At 39.7% G+C, this 13,895-nt stretch overlaps 1 protein-coding gene across 2 annotated transcripts in view; it reads left to right on the top strand.

The window, feature by feature from the left end:
* Positions 1–7,282, top strand: part of thoc2 (THO complex 2) — a 75,942-nt gene extending 68,660 nt beyond the window's left edge. Inside the window, exons 34-39 of one of the 2 annotated variants that reach the window (XM_060885367.1) lie at positions 1,252–1,374; positions 1,670–1,736; positions 1,856–1,995; positions 3,813–3,883; positions 4,153–4,200; positions 6,790–7,282. In XM_060885367.1, coding sequence (XP_060741350.1) covers positions 1,252–1,374; positions 1,670–1,736; positions 1,856–1,995; positions 3,813–3,883; positions 4,153–4,180 — 429 coding nt within the window. In that variant the 3' untranslated portion in view covers positions 4,181–4,200; positions 6,790–7,282. The remainder of the gene's footprint in view (positions 1–1,251; positions 1,375–1,669; positions 1,737–1,855; positions 1,996–3,812; positions 3,884–4,152; positions 4,201–6,789) is intronic. The other variant, XM_060885368.1, reaches the window with a different exon arrangement.
* The last annotated feature ends 6,613 nt before the right edge of the window (positions 7,283–13,895 follow it).

The raw sequence follows: 13,895 nt of genomic DNA on the forward strand, positions 1-13,895 counted from the left end.
TCAGTTTAATAACCGAAACACTGTTCTTTGGTTAAGTAGCAAAAGCTACTGAATAAATTAAACAACCATGTAAGTCTACTTGGCCCACAAAGCAGCGAGCAGACAAGCCTTTAAATGGCAATTTGCTTGCTGACTCACTCAGTCCCACTTTTGGACAAGGAGGCTGAAATTCCCTACCCTCAGCTAGCAAGCAGTGAGCGATACCTTGGACAGTCTGTTAAATACTGTGGTATGAATGCGTTTTTAGCTACATACTGGCCGTATTTATCTCATTATGTTTACATGAATACATGAATTTAATCACAGGGCATCAGCTAAAACTCGAGGACTTCTAACAAGCCAGATGTAGCCATTAATCTTTACATAACTGCTTCTTGCTTGTTGAAATGCTGACTAGTCGTTTACTTTTACTAGTATTACTTCATGATCCACTATTAATACTGCTACTTCAGTGGGATACTTTGATGCCATTTATCATCGTGGGGTTCAAGCCCCAGCACGGCCGAGCTGCCACTGTTGGGCTCTTGAGCAAGGCCCTTAACCCTCACTGCTCCACTACGGTATCATGGCTGACCTTGTGCTCTGACCCCAACCTCCAAAAGTTTGGACATGCGAATAAAGAATTTCACTGTGCTTTAATGTACATGTGACAAAATAAAGGCCTGAAATAAGTGTCATTGGCTGACCTTAGTGGCCCTTTACTGACCTAACGGGCAATTAATTATCTGTGCCGTAGTTTGCACCGTGACCAAGCAGGCGTGCAGAGACAATGTATGAAGTCAGAGTCACAGTACAAGCCATGGCACCAATATTTAACTGCCCATTTACTGTTATACATAAGGGACATTTGTGTACATGTAATTCATGGCACCTTGCAGTCCTTTTTGATGACCACACCCACTGATATGGCTCTGTGTTCATGTCAGCCTCCGTTACACTATTACACACACCCCACTGTTACAAATACTGTTTATACATTGAGAGGTTTTATCATGCTTCTTTTATGTAGCAGTTGACGTACATGACAAAGTGGTTTTTTGCTCCCATTTTAAATAGTGCACACGACTGTCGTGTACAGAATAAAGCTTTGGTCATACTGTTTCAGTTGTCGCTAACATGCGTGTTAGAGATGCAGCGAGCCGGCAGCAGTCTGAGGTGTGATGTTCAGGTGTTAAGTCGTGCAGAGAGCCCAGCACTGCTTCAGTACGTCACGCTAATTTCCCGCCTTTACTCTGTCCCACAATCCCTCAGCAGCATCACGCCAACAACAGCACCGGCCTGACCAAGAGCGAAGGTGAGAAGAAAGAGTCTGACAAGTCCAGGGACCGCTCCAAAGAGAGGGAAAAGAAGGAGGAGAGGAAGGACCGCAAACGAGTGAGTACACCTCTGCCCTTGGCTGGGTTTATAAAACGACAGCAGTGGATGGAGCGAAAGTGGGACTGTGCACGCGATAAAATTGTGTGTCATTGTGGTCCTTCAGGCTTCAAACAAGCCTTATTCTATAATGTGAAGTTTGCTTGGTGTAAACAGAAGATATTGAGCTCCTGGTGTGTGAGAGCGCATGTGGCAAGGAGGGGGCTCAGAGTGTTATTTGCAGTCTGTCTTCATTTTTGTGTTTTATTTTTTTCCCCTCTCTCTCTCGCTCATTCTTTTCTCTTTTTTACCCCAGGACTACTCCAACAGCGACCGTGAGATGAGCCAGGAAGCCAAGCGCCGCAAAGACGAGAACGGAACAAGTGAGTCGCAACTGCTTCCATTTGTTAGCAAGCCAGAAGACTCTTTCTGAGGCAGAGGCAATCAGTGCACTTGTGTGTCTGTTATCTTCTTCACCCCGGCTGTTGCCTATTCCTCACAGGCTCCTCAAAGCACAGTAAGAGCGCCAGTCCGCCTGATTCGCCCCGCTCCAATGACAAGGACAACAGCAAACGCTCCAAATCCACCAGCAAAGACAAGAGCGACCTAGCCAAATCCGACAAGCCCTCCGGAGGCAAAAAGGTAATTTCTTTTGCACTTGATTGAAAGAGATACAGGGAAGCAATACGATTTTAACACCTCTTCCTCGACATCCACTTAGAAGTGTGGGGCATGTGGGGCACTTGCAGCACAATGGGAGCGTAATGAGTGCAGCAGTCAGACGTTTCTGCCTTTAAGCAGGAAGAATAATGCGGCTGAACCTTCTTTTCAAACTATTTAGTCATGTTTAGTCGGAGCTGTCACGTTTAGATGGAGTAGTTAGCAGCTTTAACCTAGTTTGCAGTAACTGTTAGATTTTGAAATAAGCATTGTATTGCTTCTGCTTGTTGTTACAACCAGCTTTCCCATTTTTGCTGTTTTAAAAAGGATATTGCATCAGACAACAATACTGTCTGCTTTTGCTCTTCTCGTATGCAGTCACATTGACTCGATCCCTCGGGCCTTCAAGGCTCGTCGAACAAATTTCACTTGAGCCGATAAGAGCGGCTCCATTTCTTTAAGTTTGGCGAAGTTAAATGAACAGGATTTATCGCTCTGTGAGCAGGAGTGGAGTGTCGTGTGCAGGTGTAATTGTTTGAATAAACATTACACATTTGCTGCTCTTATACACACAATTACTCATACTTTAGTTTATTTGAGTTAAGCTCAGGTTGGAGTGTTTTAGCCTGAACTAGACGTTGATCTGTTTTAGTAATATTACTAGTTACCAAAAAAAAAAAATAGATCTGTAGTAAAAGAGACTGTTTATTACTGACCTGAAACACAATTTGGACAACACAAAATGCTCCCTGCGTTTATTAAAAAAAATGCTTAGCTCAACGCACTTCATATTTTACCCCACTTTTATTATCGAACATATAGAAAGGTTTTATATATAGATATTCTATAGATTGTATATGAACACAAAAATCCTTTCTTAAGCTTTATCTATTAAAGTTTGTAGTCAAATCATATGCTGAAGTTGGGTTGGGCAGGTTTTCTCTTACAAACATCACAATAAATGATTTAATTACTTGGAGAGCAGGAAAGGCGTAATATTATCAGCCGTGCAGTCGGGAGCTGTGGCAATCACAGAAACTCAGCTGGATGGTGGAATTTTTTTGACACTGAATTAAAACACTGTAAACAATACAAAAACCAACATGAGACTTTGTTGAATCTTGGACATCGGTTGTCTAATGTTCACATGGCTCACGTATTCTCTGTCAGTACTGAAGTGTAGGTCTGCTTTAATCTTTATACATTTTACAGCACGACTTATATTTGATATCATTTTATACAACTGAGCAATTAAGGGGTTAAGGGCCTTGCGCAGGGGCCCAGTATTAGCAGCCTGGTGGACCTGGGTTTTAAACTCACAACCTTTGGATTGTCAGCCCAACACCTTAACCACTAGGCTACAGAAAGTCAGTGTGTATGAGGTGGGCGAAGTGGGAGGGGCTTCCAGGAAGTGTGTTAAAATATTTAAAACGTTCAGTACGCCTCCTCAAGCCCTTTCTGGATTTCAGTGTTTGTGTGTTTTTCAGTGTTGACTCACGCTCTTTTTTACGGATGTTTGAATGATAAATTGTACAATCATACTTTGATGATTTTGCACATATTCCCACAATGTTTAAACATCGTCTCATTCCGGTTGATAAAACTTTACGCTCAAATTTTGCTCATTGTTGCTTTTTAAAATTTCTCGTCAGTGTCGTAAGCCCGTAAATGTAGCATGTTCCTTTCAGGTACACAATTGAGATGTGTTGCATTCTGTTCATTTGCAAAGGAACTCATACTTCTTTGAAAGCACTCTCATGTCGCCTCATTTGTTTGCTGTTTTTTTTGCTTTATTAAAGGAATCCAGGCACGACAAAGAGAAATCTGAAAAAAAGCGAGACAGTACCGGCGCAAAAGAAGACAAGAAACAATATCCTTTGATGTAGACACATTAGTAAGAGGTAGAGCTGCATGTGCATTGTTTTTTTTTGTTTTTTTTTCTGTAAACAAATTTTCTCCTTTCATTAATTCCATGAATCCTTTTCAGCCCAAACATAGCATGAGCCTCTTGTCTCTGTAGATCCTGCTGCATTGTTTTTAATGTGTGCATTGTTTCTCTGTACAGTAAGTTTTGTGTTACCGCCGACACGTTCCTTTGGCGTCCCTCACAATCACGACTTTGTCCTTAACGTTTCTCACCCATAAATCATCTGAAAAGCACAGATAATGTAACCTGACGTAGACAAGGTAAGACACGAGCAGAGCATGTGAACTGTATCTGCATGCTCGAAACTTTTCTAGCCTTTTTACTTGAGATGGGTTTATGGAAGTCATGTTTGAGTTCTGTCCGAAAAAAGAAATTCAAATCCCTACGTAACTGTGTGCTGGATATCAGCATGTGACTATGTTCTGCTCCACAAGCAACAAGTTCAGTTTTCAGACTTCACAAGAGGACGTACGTGTTGCCAAGCAACACTTCAATTGTTTCCAATCCACAGACTCGCTTATATCAGTATTTTCACCTTTCTGCTCTGCTATTATTGTCTGACAGCCAGTAATCATTTCCATCTAATCTTGTTACTTTTATAAGCGTGTCCACGTTATACGTATACTCTCTCTCTCTCTCTCTCTCTCTCTCTCTCTCTCTCTCTCTCTCACATATATCTATCTATAACTATCTGTCGAAGTTTTTAGCTGAAGACAAGCACATGTATATAATAAGCAAATGCTGCCTATTTGTGTAAAATAATATTGAACATTATAGCTGTAAATAGATGAACAATTTAAAGAGATGGCTCTTAATGAATGGTACTATGTCATGGAATGCACATAAATAGAAGACACCAATGGTTTGTTGACTCCTGACCATCACACCCATATTGCCCAGATGATTGCCACGGAGTTAGCAGCACACAGTCGTATAGCATTTTTTTAATTTATTTTTTGTATGCTGTAGCATTACACTTTGCCTTCACTGAACGTGCTCTTCCAGCATGACAATGCCCCCGTGCATAAAGCACGGGATTGCAGAAGATCGCCAGTGGCCTGCAAAGAGAACCCCTTTGGGATTAAGTGGATCATCGTCTACACATTTCCTGACCTCATTAAAGCAAATCAGCACAGCCAAAATTTAGTAAAAGCCTATAAGGAGAGTGGAGATTAAAATCTGAAATGGGATGTTAAGAAAAAACAAAACATTAGGTCAGGTATGCACTAAGAGTTGGCAGTAAAGTGTTTAACACATTTCCCAATGATTCACTTGCTAACAGGTATATAAAATAAAACACATTGGGATTTTCACTTTGTGAATACACTTTGTGATGATAAAGTGCTCACCGGCTTTAAACATGGCACCGCTATAAGATGTCTCCTTAGCCACAAGTCAGTTTGTGAGAAGTTTGCTCTGCTCCATGGCTATTATTGTGAAATGAAGCATCCAGGAGCAACAGCAGCTCATCCACAACACATTAGACCAAGCAAACAGAGCAGGGCCATCAGATGCTGAAACACATATAACCGCCGATCCTCTGTTGCATCGCTCACTACGGAGTTCCAAACTGCCTCTGGAAGCAACATCAGCGCACACACCATGGCTCAGGAGCTTGATGAAATGGGTTTCCTTGGCCGACAGATGCACAAAGACATTAAGCCATTATGCACAATGCCATGCTTTGGCTGGAATGGTTTAAAGCATACCAGCACTGTACTCCAGAGAGCAGTGGCTTGTTTCGTGATTTACCATCCATGAAGCTAGGTTTAGGCAGATGTCAGTAGATCACTATGGAATGGAATGGAACGCATAGTGCCATTCCAAGGAATTCTGGTTTGTTTATTAGGGTTTGGTAGTCTCCTTGTTTCCAGTGAAGGGTTATGTTAGTCATGGAGAAGGCCTTTTTTCCTGTTCCAGGATCATAAAGACATGATTTGATGAGCTTTGAGTTTGCTGTGAGGTATTCCGGTGTCCTGCACAGAGCCCTGAACACCTTTACAATGAACTGAAACATCACTTGCTCTTCAGGCTTTCTCTTCTCGTCCAACATCAGTTCCTGATCACACGAATGCTATTTTGACCGAATGGGCTCAAATTTTCTAAGACGACCGAAACACACACACACACACACACACACACACACACACACACACACACACACACACACACACACACACACACACACACCCATTAAAAAAAAAAAACAAAAAAACGAAATTGTAGAATTTCCTTCCTTCATGATTAGAGGCTGTTATAGCAACAACTAGCCATGTATTAATTCCCATGGATTTGAAACGGGATGTTTAACAAGCTCGTATAGATGCGATGGTCAGGTGTATCCTAACACACAAGTCATTTTGTTTTATTTAACTCCACGTTGTTAAACTTACTCTTCAGGTTACCGTTAGCAGACACACTTGGTCATCAACCCATCAACTCTGGTTTTGTCTTTACATTTTACTGCTCTAACATGTAACATCAGTTCACAACATTGGTGTGATGCTATAGGAGAATATCATCAATTAAATCTCAGTGTTTTTGTCCTCCTGAACTACAGCAGTTTTTCATTACATTAGTTTTATTACAGAAACAAATAGATGTCATGGGTTTGTTTTGTAGTTAAATAGAACTGTGCGGGAAGTTAGTTTCTGTCATCCCTCTCTCATCATTCTCTCCTCAGCTTTTCTTTATTCCGTTAATGGTCTGAGCAATCTGACCATTTACTTTGCTACGCATGAGGATTTCACATGCTTTCCAGCCCAATCACTACAGCTGCTCCATCACTTTGACAATGTAACCTCCCACCCCCCAAAAAATGTAAAAACTCTCTTTTTCTTCTTCTCCAGAATTCTCTGCTGTGAGCGTCGATGAGTTTCGAGCCCCGTCCACCTTTCAGCCATGTCAGCATCTACATTCTCTTTCTTCTCACTGTCTGAGCTGAGGATTTGTTCCCGCCCTTGTATTTTTGGCTTGCCTAGTAATTTCCTAGAAATGTTGTAGCTTGTATTTTAACCTGCCATTTTTTTATTGTAACATTTTCAGTGCCACGCTGAAAGTTCGTTTCTGTAAAATTTTAGCACAATGTGCTGCTGTATTTCACAAACGGAATCGGGGTCAGAATTGTGTTGCTTCTCAATCGAATTGCATTTTTATAACTAGTCCAAAAAAACATTTTTTTTTTTGAGCAAACTATATTTCTCAGCCTCAGTTTATTTTCCAGTTTATTTATTTTTCTCTTCCTTTTAATCTGTATGCGGTATTTAGATGTAGGTGTTTAAAGCAGTATGAACAGTCTATTTGTATATTATGTATACATAAATAAAATGGATACTTGTAATACATCATTTCCTCAACTTTTATTTGGTTAAGTCACCTAAACTCCTCATTGTGTTTGCTCACATTTTTAAAGAAGGATTTCTATAGAAAGAACCGCAAGCTCAATTTCTTCCTGAATAAATGGACTACATTAAAAAAAAAAGTGTTGATCTCTTTGAGAACTGCTTTTGAAGTTTTTAAAATGCCCTCACGTCGACCAGTGTATGCTTTTTTTTTTTCTAAATAAAGATTTTTTTTTTTATTAAACAGCGTGCACAAAATGTGTTTTTCTGTGGAACCTGCCCTTCTCAGACCTGTGCAGAAAGCTGTAAGGGGTTTGTTTACTCTCAGCATAAAACTCTGAGATTATTACATACAGGAATATCGTAGGCTTTGGATCTTTTTTTAAACCATCAGGAGGATATGTGAGGAATTAAAAAGGATGTGCTGTTATTTAGGAAACTAATCCATCAGATATGTAATCGTGTGAAGTGGAATTGACTGGTTTTCAATAACTCTACATCCCATAATTCTATTCCTCACATTAACATAGCAACCATTTGCCTGCGACAACTTTTTATTCGTTATTTTAATCCATATCTAGTTTAATCTCTATTGTTTAAATGCGTTCCATCACTAACTACTTTTTATTTGATAATTACAGCTTTAACTCAAGTTGTTCGAAAGCTCGGACTCTGGAGACTCCTTCCAAATCTGGGAAAGGAAAAATTTTGACATCAACAGTACAGTTATCGGTGAACATGGAGCATCTGCTCTACAGCTTTTACTACAGAAACAGGAACTTATTAGAATAAAAAAGTGTGACTTCAGAACCTGTGAGCTAAAATTGTCAGCTCCTGAATTATTACCTTCTGACCGATCAAAATTGAGAATAAAACAGCACTGTGCTATTTTTTATATCTAGTAACTTTTAGTTAAATCTGATCTAGAGTTTATTGTTTTTTTACAAGACTAAAATGTATAAAGTCCCCCAAAAAAATCTTTTCTTTTTTTAAAAAAAATCTTAAAAGTCATTTTCTCAGCCAGTAAAAATTACAGATAAGCCGATTGACTTGTGTTGAACTCGCCAGTGTTAAGGGCCCTGACGTTCCTGGAGCTCCGTCCCTTCCTCCCATTCTCACCTGATTAGAAATCTCTCATCTCTCCATTTTCTTGCTTGAAACATCACTTCCCATCAAGGTTACACGTTGAATGTTTTGAGATGCGAAAATGGATAGAAATGGATTTCAAGTCCATTAGAAATGTCGGTTTGTCTTGTATGACATGCACCGAGTTACACTCACTAGCATGTTAGGAATAAATGCAATAGTAATAATGATCAGAAAGTAATTAGAAAAGTTACCACCGAGGCAGAAGTGTAAAATCCTGTATATTAACCTGACTACTGCGTTTCAGCTTAGAAACTGCAAGAGATCTTAACCACTGCTACTTGGACCTAAAAACCAGTGATGGTAACCCACTTTGCATACGGCTTTCTGCATCCGTACTAGTTTTACATTCTGCTCCTTTAATCCTATCATGTGCCGTGGTTTATTACAGGTTATGATTTGCCCCTGACATGTTTCATATAACGTGCTGCAATTGATTCAGCTTCTATTTGGAGAAAATGTGCCACTTTAGATTTATCCTTTGGTCATTCTCGTGCCTGATGGAAAAAAAAAAATCACACCGTTCAATGCAACGATGATAAAGTACCTTGTCTTTTATTGCCAGATTGTGGTGATGACTCTTGTGCCGTTTAAGGAATAAATTTATAAAATAAGTCACACATATCGACGCGGTTCATCCGTCTCCAGTTAGGAAGTCTGACATTTAAGTGACATGATGACAGTCGCACTGCGCTTATCTCCTCGCTCCTGTACTGAAGCGTAAACAGCATAAATCTATACAGTCACAAACAAAGCTGTGGTCCTGGTGGTGGCTCTAGTCAGAGTAGAGACTGTTGTAGAGCTTTGTTTAGTTTAGATTCATGTAGAAATCCTGCAGTTAGAAATGACACTGAGTCAACAAATCTGTTTTTAGCTTACATATGCAGGAGGTGTGATGTGAGCTGGAGAGGCAGGTGCAGGACAGATCTTTTTTTTTTTTTTTAATGAAGCCAGTTTGCATGTTCTCATGTTTGGTGAGAACATGAACATAAACATGTGCAATGACTTCTGTATAGACTCTGGATGCACCATGAACCTGAGCAGGATGAAATGGTTACCTTAGATCAGGGCTATTCAAATAGTTAGTCAGTGCATGAAAAGCATCCCAGATGAGGGGCCGGAGTGATATGGCAACGACAAAATAGGAGCCCTTATGTTGTATTTTTGCACCATAAGACATAGAAGTATTTTCTTTCCTACATTTAAACATGCTGATGTTGTATTTTGAAACCACATTGCAATATCAGTGCATTATAAGACACCCCAGTAGGCTTTTTTTTATATATATTCAAATGGATAAATTAGAGAGCCATATCACACATTAAAAAAAGCTCACTTAAAAAGGTTGACTATGGAAAATATCATGGTATTTTTTGTCAAAATTAATTGTTTTAGTATTTAGAACAGAAGAAACGATACTCGGGGGGCACGGTGGCTTAGTGGTTAGCACGTTCGCCTCACACCTCCAGGGTCGGGGTTCGATTCCCGCCTCCGCCTTGTGTGTGTGGAGTTTGCATGTTCTCCCCGTGCCTCGGGGGTTTCCTCCGGGTACTCCGGTTTCCTCCCCGGTCCAAAGACATACATGGTAGGTTGATTGGCATCTCTGGAAAATTGTCCCGAGTGTGGGAGTGAATGAGTGTGTGTGTGCCCTGCAATGGGTTGGCACTCCGTCCAGGGTGTGTCCTGCCTTGATGCCCGATGACGCCTGAGATAGGCACGGGCTCCCCGTGACCCGAGGTGGTTCGGATGAGCGGTAGAAGATGAATGAATGAAACGATACTCATCTCTTCTCGTCCTGTCAGTCATCATGTCTCACAGGAGATGCTGCTCGCACCACTGGCCTGTGCTGCGGCTCGTGCTGAATGGAACAGTGCGTCACTTCGTATCTGTAGAGTCCGTTGTCCGAATGATCTAAATTTATTTTAGATGTGTTTTTTTCTAACTAGGCTACATAATAGTGCCGGAACAAATGACCTTGCGGGCAGGATCCGGCCAGCGGGCCACCGATTGAATAGCCTGGCTTTGAATAAAAGAATGAAGAATACAGAGAAATTAGCAAATATTATGAAATACTGTAAATACCTCATTGATGAATACTTTTCCATGAACCCAGTTAGAAAACTGACTGCTCTACTGCACATAATCATTCTTATTAAAACTGATCTGAAATATAAGATGATTTTCTTTCACAAAGGAATGTGATAATTGACACCCCTTAAGAGAATGCTAAATACTTTAGTCTTAGCACATTTAAAACTGTTTGCTCTGTTTGAATCTGAAATCTCTCTTATTGCCTTTAAACAGCTTGAGTCTCATTACGACTTTAAAGATAGACACATAAATGAAGGAAGGAGAAAAAAAACAGCTCCTTAATAAGAACATTTCAAAAGAATGGTAGAGGATGGTGAAGTTGACAGTCTGGTGTAGTCCAGTGAACAAAACCTGTTTCTCCTCAGTTTACTGAACAGATGTGTCTTCTACAGGGAGCTCAGTGTTGAATAATGCATCGGTTTTGACTCTGACGGTCGTACACATTGTGGAAGTCAGTTCCAGGTTATTCAGTGCCCTCTGCTGAGAGATGAGTGCTAACTAACACTTCCTGCTCGTGTGAGAAAAGGTGAGACGTAGGCGTGGGTCGTAATTCCATCACGCTCATGGGTGATGTTTCATGTAAAATGGAGGTTTGAAGATATCCGCTGTATCACATTTTCATTTCTGGTATGCAAAACTGTGCTTGTGTGTCTTTGTGTGTATGACGAGTTGAACTGGACGGTAAAGGTAGATTCTGTAGTACACAATTATTTGTTCATTTTCATTACAACTATGTGTGGTGAACTGGGAAAACCTTTGAAATAATAATCTGGTATATTACAGGAAACTACAGGCTTTCCTGAATGGAAATATGATTCTCTCACACATTGCATTTTAAAGTATCATGTATTACCCAAATTTCTTTTCTTTTTATTTATTTATTTTTTTTTGCCAGGTCTCTTGAGTGGTAAATTCTAAAAACTGTTGCCTTATCGTCCCTCTGCTGCCACAGCCGTCTGTGGTCAGGAGCCAAGGGAACAAAATTGGCTGTGTTCTCTTGGTGGGAGGGATGGCATTTTCCTCTGAGTGTGTTATGCTGCCCTGCGATACAACGTGATCAGCAGTTCAAAAAAGATGCGTCTGCCTGGCTTCATGTGACAATAAAAAAAAAGTGTTTCCTTTCCGACATGTAGACTTTCGGACAGCTGGTATCAGATTACAAGCTGAACTAAATACTGTACTGTAGCTATGATCAGTGTGTGACGTTCACTGTATGAGAAAAGCCCAAACAGTTAGCAAGGTTTTAGATATCTGCAGGAAGACAAGCTCCTTAAATATCAATGATCCTTGTAGAAAGACAAGTCTGTACAGTTCTTTGTCATGTTGTGGTCAAAATATATTATTTTACCCAAACTATTCTTTTTGGTTGGTTGCCAGAATTTTAACCACAGCCACATCTGATAAGGTTTTCCCAGATCTCCACATATAGATTATGTTTCCAAATTAGCAAAGGTTTGTTGTCGGTCATTATCTGATGATGCAATCAATTCTTGTGCCGTGGTCATCCCAGGCACAGATGCTGATGTGACTCTTGCCCCCAGACTGATGAGCAAGCTGCGTGATTTTCTTGCAGGTGAGAACCCTGATCTTTTGAGGAAATGATTCTCATCTCCATCTCTCTGCAGCTGAAAAAATGAGTTCAGAGCATGATGCTTCCACCACCATGTTTCACTGTAGGGAAGATATTAGCCAGTAGATAACAGCTGTACCTGTTTTTCTTTTGTCTGATTTATTTTATTTCTTGGTGTCATGGTGTCAGTGTTTTCTTGGGAATGTATAATGCTTCAACAATGGTTGTTATACCCTTAATCAGATCTATATCTCGACACAGATTGATTGAGTTTCTCATGAGAATTCATTGTGTTGGTCTTTGGCCTGATATGCACTGTGAATTATGGGAGCTTATACACTTAGGTGTATGCCTTTCTAAATCATGTCCAATCAGTTAAATTTACCACAGATGGATTCCGGTCATGTTCTAGAGACTTTTCAAGGTAATTAAAGCAAACAGGATGCACCTGAGCTCGAGCTGGTGTGATTTAGCCTGAATACTAAGTGTCTGATGGCTTATTTTAGTGCTAGCTTTCAGGATTAGCTTTTTCGATAAATTTACAAACACTTCTAAAATCTTGTTTTTGCTTTGTCATTATATCAGGTATAGATATGATAAAGCGAAATGAAATCTATAATACAATTAAGGCTCCATAGGTGGACCTGTGGTGTACATTTCTGGAGATTTCGATTGGACTGTAGGTGTTTTATTCATATATCTTCTTAAGCATCCTCTACACCAATCAGACTGAAATGTAACCACACCTTTCATCATTTTGTTTTAAATGTTAAAAAGTTTTAAGCAAAAGACTATATATAATAATGTATTCCACAGCAGTGTAGAATGCTTGATTTTGATTGGTCAGAAGATAGTAGATCACATTATTGTTTCTATAGTAACCAGTTACACAGGATCCTGTATGGTGGGTGCACCACATAAACAGAATAAAAACATGTATGTGGTGATATAGTGACATGTTAAGGATAAGTTCATCATAAGGATAACTTATGATTACTGGAGAACAGATAACAAATACAGTACTGTAATAGTTGGCCTTAACTTCAAAAACCTTGTATCTTTGACCGTCAGATTTGATACATCAAAACTTCATCAGTACTCCTGGTTTAACTCAATAATGTCCTTCCTTATAACATCATATAGTAGTGGAGCGCTTGAACAGAGAGTGGCTTTGGAAATTTGAGGTCAAAAAAGATAAAGATGGTGTTAGACAATTCTCAGTGAATCCTAAATAATTACTTTTTAAGTTCAGTACTGAATGGCTGTGTTTCTGTTTATCCACAACGAAACCAGATCAAAATCCCAGTCAACTCCAGACCACGTAACAACATGTCTTGTACGAAGCCTTAACAGAAAGTCTTCAGAAACTGTTAATATAAATGATTCTACAGTCATGGAGTTTGTCAGTATCAGTTCAGCCAGAAAATCCTGAAAGATGAAGCACACGAAGCTGCAGCAGTCTATTCAACAGCGGTTTAAAGTATTACTGACTCAGACAAAAGATGGAGTTAGTCGACTTCATTCAAAGAAAATTATGATTGCCGTCGTGGTTCATTTGAGAAATGAAAATAAGCTAATAGACGATTAAAAATGGAAGGAGTTATGATACTTGTTATTAAGAATGCAGCATAGCTTTTAACTTTTTTTTTTCTTTTCATCCATTTACAAAAGCCATCTAAATGATCTCAATAATTATCAGGTGTCAGTTATCAAATGACAGTTAGATCTGCTAATATATAAGAAGGTAGTGACACTGACATTTTAACTCACATGCAAATCATGCAAATAGTCAAGGAAAAAAAAAAAC

Source organism: Tachysurus vachellii, chromosome 13 (assembly GCF_030014155.1).
Source record: "Tachysurus vachellii isolate PV-2020 chromosome 13, HZAU_Pvac_v1, whole genome shotgun sequence".
NCBI classification, from domain to species: domain Eukaryota; kingdom Metazoa; phylum Chordata; class Actinopteri; order Siluriformes; family Bagridae; genus Tachysurus; species Tachysurus vachellii.